Source organism: Ursus arctos, chromosome X (genome assembly GCF_023065955.2).
Source record: "Ursus arctos isolate Adak ecotype North America chromosome X, UrsArc2.0, whole genome shotgun sequence".
In the NCBI taxonomy this organism is placed as follows: domain Eukaryota; kingdom Metazoa; phylum Chordata; class Mammalia; order Carnivora; family Ursidae; genus Ursus; species Ursus arctos.
Window position 1 is genome coordinate 1,508,138 of NC_079873.1, and position 19,391 is coordinate 1,527,528.

General features: G+C 48.7%; 1 protein-coding gene and 1 long non-coding RNA gene across 4 annotated transcripts in view; one reads left to right on the forward strand and one right to left on the reverse strand.

Moving 5' to 3' along the window:
• LOC130543129 (CD99 antigen-like) overlaps window positions 1-16,532 on the forward strand; it is a 34,341-nt gene extending 17,809 nt beyond the window's left edge. The window contains exons 3-10 of one of the 3 annotated variants that reach the window (XM_057309117.1): window positions 358-402; window positions 1,517-1,564; window positions 2,199-2,267; window positions 5,522-5,566; window positions 6,914-6,967; window positions 7,879-7,992; window positions 14,490-14,546; window positions 15,980-16,532. In XM_057309117.1, coding sequence (XP_057165100.1) covers window positions 358-402; window positions 1,517-1,564; window positions 2,199-2,267; window positions 5,522-5,566; window positions 6,914-6,967; window positions 7,879-7,992; window positions 14,490-14,546; window positions 15,980-16,005 — 458 coding nt within the window. In that variant the 3' untranslated portion in view covers window positions 16,006-16,532. Of the gene's footprint in view, window positions 1-357; window positions 403-1,516; window positions 1,565-2,198; window positions 2,268-5,521; window positions 5,567-6,913; window positions 6,968-7,878; window positions 7,993-11,469; window positions 14,099-14,489; window positions 14,547-15,979 lie in introns of those variants that run through there. The other 2 variants (XM_057309153.1, XM_057309170.1) reach the window with 2 other exon arrangements.
• Window positions 4,654-8,341, reverse strand: LOC130543139 (uncharacterized). Its single transcript, XR_008958233.1, has 2 exons — window positions 7,782-8,341; window positions 4,654-7,010 (listed from the first exon to the last, which is right to left on the reverse strand). It is a non-coding gene; the product is annotated as an uncharacterized LOC130543139 (long non-coding RNA).
• Window positions 16,533-19,391: the final 2,859 nt, after the last annotated feature.

The window sequence follows — 19,391 nt, forward strand, 5'->3', positions numbered from 1 at the left end:
TGACGTGAAACGGATGATGAGTGTTTTGTCTGAACGTAGTAAGGATATCGAAGCGTGTATGGGGGTAAAGGGACTCACGCGGGAGGAGGAACAGCCAGACGCTCTGGGTAGGGGACGTAAACCGAGACCTCCATGCTCTTGGTCTCACCAGAAACCATGGCCAACATGAGCCTGTGCACCTGTCCGTGGGAATCCTGGTGGGCTCAGAATTCACGCTCGAACCCTTGGCCACTGCCACCTGAGCGACCAGGTGCTTTGGACATTCTCCGACTTTTTTAAAAAGCGCATAAGGCATCCCCAAGAGTTGGCACGGTTTCTCACCGCAGGTCTTGCTGATTTGATGTCTTTTCTCTCTAGACAATGACAAGAAGCCCACGGCACCGCCCAAGAGACCCAGCGCTGGTAAGAAGCTCCTGTTCACCCCAAGAACTGGTGGAGACACAGACTAGCATAGACACGAGTGGTTTCGGAGGCTCTGCACGCAGACTGGTTCCTACTGGAGCGATGTTGGGACGTCGGCCACAGGGCGCCATGTTTTTTGGGCAAGACTCTGGGCTGATGGGTCTGGGGGATGCTTTCTGGGACAGCGCATCCAGACGCTTTTGCTCTGGTTTTGGATATGCGTTGTGTAGGAGAAGCAAGTTTTGGGGCTGAGATGCCGGTAGAACCCATGAGCGAACCCAGTCGCCAGCCGCTGGGACACACCCGCCCATTCTTGGAGGGATTCCTTTCGAATGAAAGTCAGGAATCAGGAACAGGGTCTCATCCATTGCTCCTAAGCCACCCAGACAAAAAAATGATGCGAAAATCATGGAGGTCTTACCGCTGTTGTTTTTTAAATTTGTGTTTAACTGAATAGGTTTAAGGATAGGGCTTCCCGGCCAGAATGTCCCGTCAGGGGTGAAGGGATGGCACCTGTTGCATTCAAATCCACATCCTTGCGCAGCACGGGCGTGCAGGGGACGCTGGATAAGAGATTGTTGAGAACCTGAATGTTTATGGTAGTTCAGTGCCTTGCATCGGGCAGATTTGCCAACGTCCCCAGACGTAGCTGGACCTTGAAAAGGGTTCATAAAACCCAGGCAACCCGCGATGCCACCAGCAGGGGTCCCATCATTTCATTGAGGGAACCCCAGTGTCGGTGCACACCAGCCCGAATCTGGTGCCTCATTGCTTCACCCACCACGTCGTGTCTGCCTTACAGAGGGCCCTGGCCACGCGGGAGGGGTGGTTTCGAATGGAAGGGCGACAGCAAGGGATTCTCGGCGGGCAGAGTTGGCATCTCAGCTCGGTCCCTGTAGCGCCATGGATTGGAGAGCTCCATTTTGTGGGTTTTGTTTTCTCTCTTGCTTCTTTCCTCCGAGAGGTCAGGAATTTGGCTCTTCTGTCTGGACCTGGATCAGACTGGTATTCGGAGATGTGTTTGGGGAGGCGGGGATGCAGGGATTCCTCTGTTTGTTTAGGGAGCTGAACTCCTTCCTGGATCCTCGGTGTTAACAGCCTGTTTCCCTTGCAGACGATGATGGGTTCAGTCTAGAAGATGCCCTCGGCGGGGGAGGAAACAGTAAGTACCTTTGAGAAGTCTGCTGGCTGGCTGACTTGCTATGATCTCCAAATTATCATCGTTCCCAAGAGTCTTGTCCCTCTGAAGTCAGAACGAGCTGTTACCACAAACACGTAGGGAATGGTGTGTTGTCGTTGACCCTTGTTGGGTTTCTCATTGTCACCTGTCTGCTTTTGCTTTTATTTTTAAAAACGGGCTTGCAGCCTTTGGAATGGCATAAGGTCAATGTGAACACCCTTGCCTGGGCCAGTAACCCGCACTCACGCACTCACCAGGAGCCCCAGCCTTGCTGGGATGGTTTGATGCCGCCATATTGAAATTCTCAATGTGGTTTGAATGAGGGGCCCTGCATCTTCGTTTCGCACTGGATCCCACACATTCTGCAGCTGGTCCAGACACCTGCCTTAGTTTCTAACGGAAATTTATGGAAGTATTTGAAGTGTTCAGTTCTCTCGAAGGTAAGTAGGGCAGCTGGATGATGACGGAAAGGAATGGGCAGGTGGCTGTGTTTGGGAAGCTATGCTCCACTTTCTAGCAGTTTGGGAAACTATCTGTAGGCAAACTGATGGGTTTTGTTTTTTGGGGAGTTTTTTGCTGAGTGCTCACCAACGCAACGCTTATGTTTTACCAACAGACGACCCAGTACCACCCAATCCACCCAAACCAAAGCCGCATCCAAACCCCAACCAGCCTGGATCTTCTGGTAAGACCCCCTACCCTGTAGGTGTTCTGTGCATTTCTGAGAGTATGGTAGTACAGGTTTTCTAAAAGATATTTTTGGTTTGGAATTGACTTTTTGATTTGCTGGGGTTCCATTCCAAGGTTTTACATAATCCTTCCAAAAATGCAATGGAATAGTTTACGTATTTCTTTTTTATTAATTTTTTTTTTTTGACGGAGAGAGAGAGCGTGAGCAGGGGTGGGGCAGAAGGACAGGGAGAATCCCAAGCAGAGTCTGTGCTGAGCACAGAGTCCGACACAGGGCACGATCCCACGACCCCCAGCTCGTGACCTGAGCCAGAATCAAGAGACACCCAACCGACTGAGCCACCCAGGCATCCCTAAATGTATAGAACGGATTTGGAGAAAAGTATCAGCTTGTGGTTTCCCTCGAGGGAAGCTGTTGGATTTTCAGCCTTTTTCCTTTTTCCGACACATTCCAGTATATTTAGAATAACCCAACTGGCACCTGTTTTCTGAATTGCACGGCTGTGTGAAGCCTTTAGATGCTTAGTGAGTGGGTTTCTTGCTTTAGATTGGTTTAATTTTTTACACATGAAAACATAAATGTCTCCATATTATGCCACCGTCAACATTTCGGCGGTTATGTTCCCCAGTGTTTTAGACGTAAATTGAAATGAGCAGAATCCCTAAGAGCCGATGGCGGTCTTTCATTCCTACTGTCCTAACCTCATGTCGAGCTTATTAATATTTCATAAACCTTTTTTAGTCCATTTGGTCGTTTTCATCGTGCGTCTTAATGTCAAAAATGCTGTGTTTCTTCTGACGCTGGAGAAGTCTGATTTGCAAAGCAAACTTAAGAAACCTTCAGGGGCTCCTGGGTGGCGCAGTTGTTAGGCATCTGCCTTCGGCTCAGGGCGTGATCCCGGCGTTCTGGGATCGAGCCCCACATCAGGCTCCTCCGCTGGGAGCCTGCTTCTTCCTCTCCCACTCCCCCTGCTTGTGTTCCCTCTCTCGGTGGCTGTCTCTCTCTGTCAAATAAATAAGTAAAATCTTTAAAAAAAAATAAGAAACCTTCATACCTTCCCTTTCTTATTTCTTAAAAGAGATGGTGGGAGTCAAACAGTTTAGGTCCGTGTGTGCTACTGTTTTTGACTTTTTTTTTTTAAATTGCCGTCAAAATTATACCAGTGCACCCCAGTCCACCTGTTGGTGCAAGTGTGTGTCTCTCCTGCACACCGTCTCCGGGACTCGTTGTTATCACCTGGAAACATTTGCCAGACATATGGAGTGAAAGGTTGCACGGTCCTCGGCCCTAATTTCACGTCTTTAGTTCGGAAATTACAGGAAGTTAATTCGACGTGTCAGTTGGACATGTCTGGTTTCTCTTTTGGGCATTGCTCGCTGGTGTCTCTGGTTCTGGGTTACATTCGAGGATAACCGGCATCTCCTTCCGGATCGAGAAGCTTGCTTCATTCACGTACAGATGCTCTTTGCCATCATTTATGATGAAAACATTCCCCCCCCCTTATTTTAGCCTTTGGGTATTTTTCACACTGCTTTTTTGGTAAGTGAGTCTTTAAATGTGTGTGTGTGTGTGTGTGTGCGTGTGTGTGTTTCCCCGTGAGGTCTTTTATGTTTGCACGGTTTCCCTGCGTCTTTGCGGCTCTCCGGTTTTTCCTTTTAATTTAACACTCACTTAGTCATTGTCTCTGATCCCTCTCGGGAGAAAGACAACCCTCCTTGTATTGTCATTTGAATGCTTTCCAACGAGGAATCGATTTGGAGAGTGCTGACCGTTTGCAAAATTGAGCTTTTTTGCTTCGGATTCAGTGTTCTGTCCTGCTTTCTCATTGTTGTTCCTATAAACATCATTCCTCAATGGCTTTTGCCTGTTGGTATTCGTGTCTGTGAATACATTGCACGCCCATTATTTTTCTGCTTATTTCCGTGATACGGAAGCGAATTCCGTGCCTCTTTCCTCACCAGCCACGTCACGATGAATCCTTGCTACCTGTTAATACGTTTCCCTTCGTTGTGTAGTTATCACATTATTTGCAAAATGATTTTTAAATCAAATCTGTATATCTTTTTATGCTTATGTTTCGTCTTTCCAGTTTTCTTGTATTTGAATCATTTTGCCTTGGCTGGAAAACCCATATTACATTTCATCAGGTGCATGTCCTTATCAATGCATACGAGCATATTTTTTTTTCTTTTAACCCGTGAATATGACAAGGTATAATGAAGCCTGTCTTTCTGCAAAATTCATCCTTGACTTTCTGGAATAAACTGTACTGAGTCATGATAGGTGTTGTTAAATCGATGGGTTAAATCTGATATTATCACCTAGCTATTGCTGAAAAACAAAATATACCCAAACCCAATGTGGTTTAAAATTTTTAAAATTGTTATGTTTTGGGGCACCGGGGTGGCTCAGTCTGTTGAGCGTCTGACTCTTGGTTTCGGTTCAGGTTCTGATCTCAGGGTCACGAGAGCAAGCCTCACATCAGGCTTGCACTCAACATGGAGTCTGCTTGACACTCTCCTCCCTCGCCCTCTGCACCTCTCCCTGCCCACTCTCTCTTGCTCTCTCGGTCTCCAAAATACATAAATAAAATCTTGTTTAAAAGATGTGTTGTGTGTCATGAGTCTGGACCAGGCACGGCTGTCACGAGTCTGTGGTCAGCTGGTGGGTCTTATGGGGTTGGCTTGTCCGGATGACCTCAGCTGGGATGACTAAGGGTTCTCTTATGTGTCTCCCACACCCTGCCACTAGCTTTGATGAGCCCCTTTCAAGGGGCAAGAGCATCAGCCCCAACGGAGACTATCTTAAAATATTGACCTGGCTCCCATTTTGCCAACTTACCGTTGTCCAAAGTACGTCTCGTGGCCGGGTGCAGAGTCGAGAAGTGAGCAGAACGTGCCACGTGTAATGGGGAGAGTGAAAACTTAGGGCCGTTCGTGGGTTGAATCTATACCCGACCAATTTACATTCATCCAAAAGGTTGGTGTATGCTTTCCATTTCTTTTGGTGTCTTTTTCAGAATTCCCAGCAGAATGTTTGGTGAGACTAATCGTAGAAAAACAGAATTGGGAATTCAATTGTCATTGCATATTTGAAGGGGTTCTCCGATAAAGGAGAGCCCTTGTTGGATTGCCCCTGCCTGCCCCAGATCTGCTTTTGAGTCTGATGGTGTTTTCCTTCATTCCAAGACATCGAGACCCTCCTGACAGTCCCAATATGGGAGCTGACACTGTGTTTTTGTCTCCTAGGTGGGTTTTCAGATTCCGATCTCATCGACGGGGCTGCAGATGGAGGTATTCTTACTACTTCTTCTCTTTTCCCCCTATCACCCACCTGCTGCACACAACGACACCAGGGTCTACAGTCCTAGCCCTCGGCGAAATCACAGTCGGCTGCTTGGAGATCTCTTCCCATCTCCTCCATTTGTAGATGCATCAAAGACGTAGACTGTCGGGCCTGCCGCACAGAGGCTGGTCCCTGGGAGCTGGGTTAATGGGTCGGGGAGCTCCCCGCCATATGCATGGGGCTCGAGGCCAGCATATTGGGCATTTCTCAGACATCTCCTGAATTTCCCAATCACCTGGTTTTTTTGGTGACTGTTGGGTGTTACCAATGACGTGTGTTCTATTATTGAACGTAGAAATGAAAGCCCTGAGAATGAAGTCATGGGACCCTTGTTGGTAGAGTTACAACTGGAAAAGCCAATTATCTACCTCTCTCTTTAAAATCTTATGTTTTAGAGTAGGGTCCAAAGCAGTACTTAGCTATAACACGTCTTGTATAAATAAGTAAAAATATAAGTATACAATAAATATAATAATACATGTGTTCATAGTAGTTGAATATATTAATATTGATTTATTATAGTTACGGGTAGCTCATCGTAATATGCACTCACTGTTTCCCTTAAACAACACGAGTTAGGTCTGCCCGGGTCCATTTATTTCAATAAATGCGGTATAATCCTGTAAATGTATTTTCTCTCCCTGATGATTTTCTTTCTTTCTTTTTCTTATGATTTTCTTAATCACGTGTTCTTTTCCTAGCTTTCTTTATCGTAAGAGTGCAGTATATAACACATAGAACGTACAACATATGTGTTATCGAGTATTTGTGTTATCAGTAAGCGTCCCACTCAACCGTAGGCTATTAGTAAGGAATTAAGTTTTTGGGGAATCAGAAGTTGTTTGTGGATTTTTGACTGTACCGGGGTTTGGCTCTCCTTATCATCTTGCGTTATTCAAAGGTCACAGGTACATGTCCTGGGAGTCAACAGGAATGTGCCTTGGATCACCCTGTAGCCATGGGCCGGGTCTCAGACGGGCTCCAAAGCCCCGGCTGGGATTCTCCCCGAGCCCAGCAAGAGGGGTCAGAATCCATGAGGCACCCAGGACTTACTGGCTCTCCTGCAGCCAGCCCACCATGGGAGGGGAGCTTTGAGTCAGGAGCTGAGCCTGGGTGTCAGGTAAATGGGAGCAAGTCCGATGATACAATGGGCAAAGCAAGGACTCAACAAAGGGAAAGGACTCTGTGAGTTCCTTCACAGCTCAAGGTCCCAGGAGTTGATCTTTGGGATGAGATTTTCTTTACCAAAAATCTTCCCAATGCAACTTGTCTGCAAGCCTGTTTCTCCCCTGTAGGAGGCGGTGGTGGTGGCGGTGGAGGAGGCCAAAAGCCTGATGGAGGGGAGCAGGGTATGTACACATGGTTTCTGACATCTTGGGTTTCTTACGTGCACTGTTGAGAGAAATGGAATGCAGCGGTCAAGACCAAACGTGTCGTGTTCGCTGTGTCATCCTAAAGCTGATGGCGCAAAGCATCAAAGTGCGGTACTTTGCGCTGTGGGTGTCCCAAGCACCCTGCTCAAGTAGCTGGTTGATGTTCTTGAATAGACTCAGCAACGGGGTACTGATGGGGCCCACAGGTTAAGTTCATTCATCTTCCCACTGTAGGAAGGAATACCGTCTACATTCCCTGGGGTCCCCCCTAGAAACAGAACCATTGGGATCTATCTAGATATACATGTAGGTGTAGATATCCAGAAAGAGATTGATTATAAGGAATTGTCCCACATGGTTACGGAGGCTGGGAATTCCTGTGATCTGTTGACGGCGAGCTGGAGGCCCAGGAGGGGCACTGGTGTGGTTCAGTCCTAGGCCCCAGGACTGGGAACAGGAAAGCTGGGGGTACAAGTCCACACCTGAGTCTCAGATCCCAAGAACTAGGAGTGCCCGTGTGCAAGGACAGACGAAGACCTCCAACTGTTAGGACCCCTGCACTGGCCATAGGGATGGGAGGAGGGAGGGTGTGTCGTCCACCGGAAACCCGTTTTGCATTGGAAGCGGTATGTGTAGTCACATGAATTCCAATTCCAGGTGGGACTTTTGGGGAGCAGTCCTTTGTGTCATGCAAATGGATTGGAGGCGGCGTTTGGAGTTGGGCAAGGTTCTAGAGTGGGGTTTCCTCCACGGTCACCCTGGGGCCCTGTGTCTTAACGCTCAATCCCACCTTGTTCCTGTGGGCAGCGCCTCCAGCCACATGTCCTGGGCGTGGTCTGATCTCCACGAGTGTTCCCAGTCACGGTGCCGTGTGCTTCTTCCCTCAGCTGACTCCCCTGGGGTAGTCCCTGGCATCATCGGGGCCGTCGTGGTGGCCGTGGCCGGAGCCATCTCCAGCTTCATCGCCTACCAGAAGAAAAAGTTGTGCTTCAAAGAAAACGGTAAGGTGTTTGCGGCCGCTTCCTGTCCTTCGTGCCCTACTAACTTGAAAGCTGTGCTTTCTCAAAACTAAAACAAACCGGAAGTCCCGTTGGCATGAGACACGTGTGAGGTGGATGATTGTTCAAGAGATCGCTGGAATAGTGGGATCGGACTTTGTAGCTTCCATTCCAGCACTGCCCATGTGGAGTTGTGCAAAGTTTGCAAGTCACTAACCACCCCCGTCTTTGGGTTTTCTGTCTCTAAAGGGGGGAAATGATCGTCTGCACACCATAGGACTTTTGTGAGGATCTATAGGGCTGTGTGTGTAAGTCTTGACAGGTTGGTTGAAGAAATATTAGCTCTTGGAAATGTTTATTCAACCTATTTAAAATTGCTGTCATCCTCATAACCTTTAGGACAAGAGCGATGGCTGAGGGAGCCGCCATATTGTTTTCTCCAACCAAGGGAATTAAACTCAAAACACAGGGTGGCTGATTCCCTTTCTGGTACCACCTCATACCAACAGGTGCTTGGGAGGGTTCTTGGGTGGGATATAAAATTTACAGGCGAATGTGGAGGATGTCATGCCTGCCCACATAGGGATTGGAACTCCATCGTTTTGGGTGTTTGGGGACTGCCTAGGCAAGAGTCTTTGAATTACATAGGATTTTCCCTGATGTCCGTAAATTGTCTTTTGAACATAACTCATGTTCATGCGTCTCTGGGTTGCTCTAAGTCTTGGCTTCTCTCTTGCAAGATGAACATGGGGGCTGGACTCTGATGTGTCTTTAGGGGTCCCGTGGTCTGTGGATGGAGCCTCATGATGTCTGAACTTCTCAACCTACCTGTGGTTTCAAGACCAGATTCACACTTAGCCGTTGACCTCCATCCTCAAGGACCACCGACTGAGGACTGTAGGGAAATTCACAAAAGATTTGAATAGATGGTGATACAAAATTTGACTATAGGGAGGGAGTCTGCCCTTAATCTCTCATCATTCTAGATTTTTAGATTCACAGATTCTGTTTGGAGCCCAAAATTAAAAGTCTCAAACAGCTTGTGGGTTTAGAGATGTAACATAAGCTGCTGTTTGGCATCCTTCTTTTTGCAGTGAAGGGGAAGGGTGCCTGATTATATCTATTTCCCATATGTGACCAGGCGCCTTCCATCAGGGGCGCTCAGGAAACTGTGCTCAGTTGCCTGAATGTTGACCATCCAGCACATCCAAATGCACAGATGACCAAGGTCAAGGACACGCCCAAATGGACAGATGACTGAGGTCAAGGACGTGCCCAAATGGAGAGATGACCGAGGTCAAGGACGTGCCCAAATGGACTTCATTTCTGCCCCCCGCTCTGAAGACACGCTGAGCTCAGAGCATGACGTCCAGCCAGGAGAGGAGGAAGGCATGCCCGCTAAGGAAGGATGCTTGGGAAGCCCGGGCACAACGATTTTCTGAAAATCTGTAGGTGACTTTCGAATCCAATTTGGATTTCCAATCCAGTCGGATTCTGGAGTTGCAAAGCATTTCTGTCACCGTGTGTTTGGGATATATGGCCCCCTTGGATGCTATGATGCTGATTGGACATTCGTATGCCGAGGCACAGGGATTTGGGGAAGGACCCAAGAACCTTAGTGGACTTGACATTGTCTCGTACTTGGAATGGTTTCATGAACTTGGAAAACCAGTGGTCTCCATCCCCCTGAACGCCATTCCTGGGTCTTGGTCTTTCTTTGAAACATTACATTCCTAAAGGGGTAGAAAACAGAAAGTTCCCCAGGTAGGAACTGTTGAAGTCACCAATTTCAAAAATAACAGCGTCCTTCCTGAAGAGTGGGCTGAGGGCAGCCTGGGACTCAACGTATGCTCTGAGCAGCCAGCTAAATTCATTTATCCAGAATTTCGTACAGTTCTTCATTCTGCATGAGCCAAGAGGACACTGGGGGCGACTTCACAATCTGGATTTGCTTTCTGGTTTTTATGGGGTTTATGCTCTTTGCTGGTGTAGATGCACAAAGAAAATGTAAAAAAAAAAAAAGCCAACAAGGGAAGGAAGCTGGTGGTTTCGATTTTAGTCACGACGTGCCTTTGTCTGGGGCCATAAAATGCCCAGTGCTAAGTCAAAGAAAATTAGGTGCTCTTTTCCTCTAAACCCCAGGACGCTAACACAGGAGAGTGAGTATCTCTTCCGAGTCTGTGAAGAGACATTTTGGTGTTTTCGACCTACATTGGCAGGTGAACTCCGTGTTTGTCTCCATGACGCATTTTCTTTTTTTTTTTTTTTAAAGATTTTATTTATTTATTCGACAGAGATAGAGACAGCCAGTGAGAGAGGGGACACAAGCAGGGGGAGCGGGAGAGGAAGAAGCAGGCTCATAGCGGAAGAGCCTGATGTGGGGCTCGATCCCATAACGCCGGGATCACGCCCTGAGCCGAAGGCAGACGCTTAACCGCTGTGCCACCCAGGCGCCCCTCCATGACGCATTTTCATGAACAGACATAGAATTGACGCGTTGGGTCCAGGCATTGGGTTCATGAACATCCTAGAACATTTGGGGAGTCTGCATTACCGCTTATGGGTTTTCTTGTAGGGGCGGTGGTGTAAAGAAGCACATATCCACGTGTAGTTGTGAGCTTGGACGTTTCCTAAGAAGCATGTGGCCACAGCGCGTCCCAGCGCTTGAAGAGACCATTTTTTGGGGGGAAAACCATTGCGCTACAAGCGTGGCTGTTTTTGTAGAGGGTGGTTTTTCCCAGGATCTTGTCATTGTGTTGACTGTTGTAGGGTGTGTTGAGTTGGGCATGAAGGTTAGTCTTACTCAAGTGCTTTTTAGTGTCATATTTTGAGCTGAGACGCGGAACAGTGTCCGTGGCCAACGAAATTTGGTAGATCGGTCCTTTCCATTGCTGGAGATCGGGACGTGTTTGGATGAGTTTAATGTGGTTTTCTTGCACACGGCTCATGCTGGTCTTGTAAGAGGCGTTTCGGGCGTGCGCTTGTGGCCGGTGTGTATTTTCGTGGTTTGCTGTGCTGGCTTCAAGGGACGGGTTTGAGCGGCAAATGGCATGGAAGGTGACCTGCTGGCACAGAGTGCAGCTTCGGGTGGCTGTCACTTGGTATGCACGAGGCTGTCCTTCCGTGGGCGTGGTGGCTGATTCGTGTGCTCACACGCGTGTCCGCCTGCCGTTTCCAGCAGATGCTTGAGGCGTTGCTGGGCTGAGCGGCTGGCGTGTCCCTTGTCCTTCCCTCCCTCCCTGCTTTCGTCCTCCCTCCTCCACCTCCCTCTCCTCCTTGATTTTGCTTCGGTCTCTGAGCCACGCCTCCCATTGCACCTTGGGCTTTAAGCATCGCTTAAAAAAAAAAAATCGTGGTCTACTCTTGAGCGCAATGAGTGTCTTTGTCACTCGGACGCACCTGCACCTGTCTCCGAACAGTACCTTTTTGGTTTTTGCGTGGTTTTGTTGTTTGTGCTCATTTCTCGACCTTTCGTTTCAGATGAGCCGAGGATGTAGGGACGAGCGGGAAACCGTGCGCGCGCCTGGAGCTGCCCCTGTGCGATCCGTGTCCGCTAGAGACGCAAAGTCTAAAGCCAAGCCCGGCATGTGCCCTGCTCCCTATGGCTAGTCAGTTGCCATGGTGATGGCATGCCTCCCAGACCGGATTCTGTGTTTCCCCCACCCCCCTACCCACCCGCTTGTACATGCACGGAAGCTCATATTATTATATCGTATTAACGGGCGGGAAGCTTCAGGACATGGAGAGGAATGCAAATATTTTCTTGTAAACTGAAATCCGAGGGGAAGAAATCACGGTGGGAGGGGTAGCAGGTGGGGGGAGTGGGGGGCGCTTGTATGCATTCATCCCGTTCACGACCGTCTGTCAGGTTCACGTTTGCCGGTGAATTGGGCTAGACAGAGGGTCCCGAGGCAAAGCCCACCTGGTCGTATGGTTTTGCCTCGCAGTGCCATTTTCCACGTCCGATTTCCCCCCTTCTGTAGTTCTTTGATGGGTTGCCCACCCCAAGTCCCACGAAGCCGGTCCTAGCTGTCTCTCTGACCAGTGTTACATTTTTAAAAAATAGGTGTATGTCCCACTTGACCCACTTCTCCAGGTGGGAAAGGAAAAAACACCCACTTATTTAGGAAAAATGAAAATCTCACGATCTTAGCATTTTAAAGTCCGTGGAGCACGGGGTGGTCCTCGCCAACACTCGAGAATCCGCACGTCCTGGATCTTCCCGCAAACGTGAAATCATCCGGGGATGTTTCCTCCCCCTGTGCACGTCCGGGCATCTCCTTTCCTTGAGCGTAAAAATCGCTCTTCTCATTTGGACCTCGTGCCGAGCTGCCGCGGGATGTCCGGCCCCGGGGGTGGGGCGGCGGGGTGGTGGTGATGTGAGGGCTGGGTCGCGGGTGGGTTGTGGGGTTAGTTAGCATTGGTGGTTAATGGGGAGGGGAGCTGTCGTGGGCGCTCCAAATGCTTTTCTCATGGGTCTGGCCCCCCTCCGTGGTCACCTTGGCCCCCACCTGGCCCGTTGGAGGAGGTCCCTGCAGGTTTCTCGGTTCTTATAAATAATGAAGCTTGTTCCCCAGTTAGCGAAGGGGTGGGTTTGAGTCCAGTGTGTCTGTGCCCCCAAAAAGCAAGTCCTCGGTGTAGCCTAAAGTCAGGCACTGCTGGTCAGTGGTCCCCCAGGGCTGTGGTCCTGGCTCCAAATGCATGTTGTGTGTGTACGTAAATAGTCCCCAGGCACGGACACCTGCTAAAGCTGCCATTTCCATGACGGTTCTACCAGCGACAAGCAGTCCCTAGTGCAGACGAAAAGCATATGCCTTGCTTTTGTTTATTTTGGGATGTGCTGTGCGTGGCCTTTTCTGTTTTGAAGGCAGGGCAAAGTGGATGGGAGTCAGGGTGCGTCCTGTGGAACACGGTGTCCCCTGAGGGGTCTGCGGCACGATGGGGCACAGGTGCATGGTGTCTCTGGGGCTCGCATAGGCTGCTTTGGGAGATGGGGAATCTGGCTGTTGGGTCCCTGGTGCGCACAAAGCTTGGCCTCCCTTTGAAGTGTCGGCCTCCGCCAAGGGCTGTGTGCAACTCCCGCAAAACACGTTGCCAGCAGGATCTGGGAGAAGCGGCCGGGGGACAAAGCCCCGTCGGAATCACAGCAAGCCAGCACCAACGGTGCTGGTGTTCGTGCTGCATGCCCCGTGCATGCGGATTCTGGGGAGCAGGGGTTGTGTCCTGCTCCCCAGAGGACAGACACCTGTCCTGGGCCATGCAGCGTCCACTGTGCTCCCCATGCATGCAGATTCTGGGGTCCTGCTCCCCAGAGGACAAACACCTATCCTGGGCCATGCAGCATCCACTCTGCTCCCCATGCGTGGGGATTCTGGGGTCCTGCTCCCCAGAGGACAAACACCTATCCTGGGCCATGCAGCGTCCACTCTGCTCCCCGTGCGTGGGGATTCTGGGGTCCTGTTCCCCAGAGGACAGACACCTATCCTGGGCCATGCAGCGTCCACTGTGCTCCCCGTGCATGCAGATTCAGGGGTCTTGCTTCGTCCAAAGTGCAGCCGTGACATCGTTGCCTTTGGAAGGTTCTCCAAAAGCCAGCAGTGTGTGACGGTAACGTCAAAAAGCATCAGCAGGGAAGATGCCCTTCTGCGTGTTGTCCCCACACGGCTGTGGCCATGACGACGCTTCCTTGCGCCAAGTGGCCGTGTTGCACTTTGCTCTTATGTGTGGCCGGATAAGCTGTCCAGCTGCAATCTGCTCGAAAACCCGTATGCGCCCACGACAGCCACCTGCCCCCTTCCTGCAGAAGACGCGACATTTGAGCGGTGACGGTTCTCTTGCAACTCTGGGTCTCCGGCAGGGGTCTGCGTTTGGGGCTGGGGGGACAGGGCGACTGATGCTGGGCTTCCTTGCATCGGGACCCGTTCGTCCGTGACCTGCAGCAGAATGCGCGTGGCGTGTTCTCGTGGGACGGTATTCTTGCCCCGGCAATGCACTCTGTACAAACTTTCGAGCTCTGTGCACAGTCTCGATGTGGTTCTCTGGGGCCCCTTTGTGGCCGGCGCTCCTGAGACACCAACATCATCAAGAAATAAACCTCTTTTGCCTGTGACTCTCTCGCTTGTCTTGAATTCCGTCCACGTGTGCCGTGTATCTCGGGAAGGGGGCGAGTGGGGGCGGCGGGGGCCGTGGTCATGTCTGCTCTGATGCATAGTGCTCACATTTCCAAATAGAGATTTCCCCCAAAAATATTTTAATTGACCGAGAACAAGAAAACCCGAAATCAAGCCGACGGGACCCCGCGAGACCCCCTCAGCCTTCGATTCCCTGTGCACGGAGTTGCCCTGGGGCAGGATGGGTAGGGGGCGTCTCTGTCTCCATCCCTCCAGGTCCTGTTAATTTTGGCGGGTAGGGTGGAGGATGGGCAGATTCCGCTTGCCGGTGACCTTAGGGGGCCTTCTGTGTATTCACCCCCTTGGGGAATCTTTTGTGCTTCCTTTCAGCCGACCAGGGTGAGCCCAGCCCCAAGAACCAGGAAAGCACGAGCGCGGACCAAACAGGTGAGCCACGGGCCGCCGGCCCTCGCCATGTATGTCTCTGCATGAGGTCCCTCCCACGGGACGTGTCCAGGGGACGCCGTCTAAACCCTCCAGGGCTTGAGGCTTCCAACGACACCCACTTTTGTCCCTCTTTCCGTGTCAATGGCCGTACGTTCCCAGCGGCACCCCCCGCGTGCACACTGAGCTGGCCGGGCGGTCAGGCGGCGGGTGTGCGGCGAACGGTGAAATGCATCTCTCCCGAGACACAACTTTGTATCGTGATCTTGTGGTTCCTTGTGCCACGTCCTTCCGACCACGTGGAGAGGCGGGTTTTTTAAATGAGGGGAATCGTCTGCTATTAAAAAAAAATTTAATAGCAAGACTCGACGAGGTGCCATGGGGACCGCTACCTGTTTGCCCCGAGAGAGGCAGCCTGTGCTGAATGGGACGCGTATGGAATTGACACAAATGTTTCATGAAATTGTAACGTCCTCGGAATTCTAAAAATAGACACTTTGAGGACGGGTGTGTCTCGCTGTTGCCTCAGATTGGGGACACGTGTAAAACGAGCTAGCGTGTTTAGGCGCCCAAAATGCACAAGAGACCTCTAATCCGTAAATGAGTTAGTGAGCAAAATCTTAACCCCAAATCACTTTAAAGCAATAAAAACCACGGAACCGGATTATGGAAATTACGTATGGTGAGATTTGGGGGATCACGGACATTTTGAGCTGCGTTAGAAAAGTCACTAGAAGAAAATGCCTGCTCGGATTTTTTTCCCCTACTTTTCCTGGGTATTTTTTTTTTCCTAGGAAAATATGCCTTCTGTGTTTCATTCCTATTTTTCCTGGAGTTTTGGGGTTTTTTTTTCTAGGAGAAAATGCCTTCTCCTATTTCTTTTTCCTTCTTTTCCTGGAGTATGTACTTTTTTCCCTAGGAAAAAAATGCCTTCTATATTCTTTTTCCTATTTTTCCTGGAGTACGTTTTTCTGGGTTTTATTTTTGTTTTTGTTTTTCTAGGAGAAAATGCCTTCTCCTATTTCTTGTTCCTATTTTTCCTAGAATATGTACTTTTTTTCTAGGGAAAAAAATGCTTTCTGTATTCTTTTTCCTATTTTTCCTGGAGTGCATTTTTCTGGGTTTTATTTTTGTTTTTGTTTTTCTAGGAGAAAATGCCTTCTCCTATTTGTTTTTCCTAGAGTACGTATTTTTCTTTTTCTAGCTAGAGTTGATCGTACTCTGAAATTTGTTGAATTCCCCGCCACCCCCCCCGCCCCCGAGCAGTAGAGTTGGTTTTTGCTTTCTGCGGACGATGCGTTTCGTGCTCATTTATCTTCCATAGCAAGGGAGTCACCTGCGTCTGAAATTTTTAAGAACCAGACCGTGCCGTGCGGGTTTTGGGGGGAGCTGGGAACGCCTTGTGACGTCTTTCTTTGTCTGTTTGTCCTTGCCAGTTCAGTGGAGTCTTCTGGAAAAATAGCAGCTTGGCTGCAATTTTTGCAGCTTCCTGCAACGACGTTCCCGGGAGGAAGACAAGACTCACCTTCCGTGTCTTCCCGAAAAACACATGCACCAGGGCAGCGACCTCCAAGCCGGGATCCAGCCCCATCCTGCCCACGCCTCTGCTCAAAATGAGACTCTTTGTTTTGACCTTGAGATGCGTTGTGCCCGTTTGCACCATGCTGGGTAGACGAGGGATACTAACGCCGCGTCTTGCACCCAGAGGGGAATTGCGCTCACCCTGCCCGTGGCCGTGAGGGGTTTCCCCGTGGGGTGTGAAAGGCCGATTGTCCATCACAAAGTCGTGCCAACACCGACCCCACTGAAGTTCCCCCACCCGGAACTCTGGGCCGTCGACCCATTAACGTGTGAATTAAACCGAACCTTCCCTGGCGACGACCCTCGGATACAGTGAGATAAGCCTTCCATTAGTGTCCTCAAAATTTCCTTCATTGGGTAGGATTTTTTTTTTCACACCAGACTAATAAAAAAGAAATAAGAAACCAAGTACTTTTTACTTAAATGTTTTACCATGGGGTAACGTTTAAGAAAGGCTGTGGAAAGTAGTGGAATGGACCCCGTGGTCTCTTTTCTGGGGCTCTGAGACAAACGCTCAACCCAAGTGTATCTCTGCATTTTCGGGATTTTTCTTTCTCTGCCTACTTGCCTCCACTGGCCTTGGTACATCGGGGACAAGGACTTCTCAGCATTCAGATACTCCCCTGTGTTGCATACTTCTCTGTATCCAGATACTCCCCTGCATCCAGATACTCCCTTGCATTCAGATACTCCCCTGCACCAGATACTTCTGTACATTCAAATAATCCTCTGTATTACATACTTCTCTATATTCAGATACTCCCCTGCATTAGACACTTCTCTATATTGAGATACTCCCTTGCATTCACATACTCCCCTGCATCAGATACTCCTGTACATGAGGGTACTCCCCTGTATTACATACTTCTCTGTATTCAGATACTCCCCTGCATTAGACACTTCTCTATATTGAGATACTCCCTTGCATTTAGATACTCCCTTGCATTCAGATACTCCTGTACATTCAGGTACTCCCCTGTATTACATACTTCTCTATATTCAGATACACCCCTGCATTAGACACTTCTCTATACTGAGATACTCCCTTGCATTCACATACTCCCCTGCATCAGATACTCCTGTACATTCAGGTACTCCCCTGTATTACATACTTCTCTATATTCAGATACACCCCTGCATTAGACACTTCTCTATATTGAGATACTCCCTTGCATTCACATACTCCCCTGCATCAGATACTCCTGTACATGAGGGTACTCCCCTGTATTACATACTTGTCTATATTCAGATACTCCCCTGCATTAGATACTTCTCTATATTGAGATACTCCCTTGCATTCAGATAATTCCCTGCATCAGATACTCCTATGCAGTTCAGCTGCTCCCCTGAATTGGATACTCCCTTGCATTTCAGATACTCCCCAGAATCAGATACTCCTCTGCAGTTCAACTACTCCTCTGAATAAGATACTCCTTTTCATTTCAGATACTCCTCAGAATCAAATACTCCTCTGCAGTTCAGCTACTCACCTGAATCAGATACTCCTTTTCATTTCAGATACTCCCTTCCATCAGATATCGCCCTGCATTCAGACACTACCCTCTTCCTCCATGTCAGTTTTTTGTGGAAATTTGTTGACTGTCATGTCTTTACAAAGTGTCTTAACTGCTTTGGTGTGAGAGCTTGCTTTAACTTTGGGGCAAAACTGCTTTATGGCAGAGGAGCTCCTGCTGTGTTTCCTAACAACTTGAAATGAACTGAAAGCATACTCTTCCTTCTTGACGAAAATGACTTTGTTTAATTATTTCTCAGCTTTTGTATGAAGACGTCATAGTGTCACGTTTTTGAAATCAGGATTAGAAAATTTATGTAGAGGGACGCCCGGGTGGCTCAGTCGGTGAAGCGTCTGCCTTTGGCTCAGGTCGTGATCCCGGGGTCCTGGGATCGAGTCCTGCGTCAGGCTCCCTGCTCAGCGGGGAGATTGCTTCTCCCTCGGCTTCTGCTTCTCCCCCTGCTTGTGCTCCCTCTCTCTCTGTGACAAATAAGTAAATAAAATCTTTTTTAAAAATCCTTAAAAAAAAAAAAGAAAGAAAATTTATGTAGGCTGGCGGGAGACGGAAACACAGTTGGAGGGTTTAAACCTGGGTCATAATGTATTTATTGTCTGAGGTCAGCTTTGTTACGATGTGTGTGTGTGTGTGTGTGTGTGTGTGTGTGTAATTGTTGATGGGCACTCCCTAACCGTCCTCCAAGAAGGTTGTGCAAATTCATGGTGCTCCCCGTGATGTCTCAGCTGTCCTCAAATAGCTCTGCAAACATGATGGACTTTGCCAACCCGTTGAAAACATGGTATCAAATCAATGGTTTACATTGCATTTGTCTCAACACAGGTGGGATGGAGAATGTGCGTGTGGAAAATCCATGTGTGCTCCCTTTGTGGGGGAGCCATTTGAATGCACCCTTTGCCCATTTTTACATGTGTCATTGTTCCTGTTGTTAGTGATCTGTGGGAACTCTTTACATATTAAAGACAGTGCTGGTTTCTGACCCTGAAATAGGTAGCCAAAAACTTTTTTCACTTTATTTTTAGCCTTTTAACTGAAGTGATGTTTTCTCCATTCATTGTTATCATTTTTATGTAGTGAAATTACTTAATGGTTTCTGGGCAGGCTGTTAGAGTTAGAAAAACATCAATCTTACTAACATTTTTTTTTCTTTTAAACATCGGGGGCAAATAGGTGGTTTAGTTGGTGGAACACGAGACTCTTGATCTCAGAGTTGTGAGTTCAAGTCCCATGTTGGATGTGGACATTTACTCAAAAATAAAATCTGTAAAAAAACAAAAAACAAAAAACAAAAAAAACCCCGCAAAACCTCAAACTCTGTTCCAACACGTTAATGTGGGTTATTTTACATTAAAATACTCGATCCCCTAGAAATGCATGTTTGTATAGGAAGGAGGAAGAGATTCTGTTATGCGGTTTCCCCCCTCCACCCTCTGTGTAGGGTATCATGCCATTATTCCCAAACCGTGTACCCAATATTCCATATATATGTGTAATCATGGAAGAATATCCCTCTTGATGTCTAAAAAAACAGAATATCCCTCTTTAGAGCTTTCGTCAGGAGTGGGTATCGAATTAAGTGCTTCTGCAGAGTCTGTGGGGATGGTCGTAGGGTTTTCCAGTTTATTCTGCTAATATGATGGATTCGATACGATTCCATGCAGAAGCATCCTCTTGTCCTTGACCTGGGTCTTCGTTGGTGGTGGGCTGGTCACTTGGGGTAGGGCTTTTGTGTCCGTAT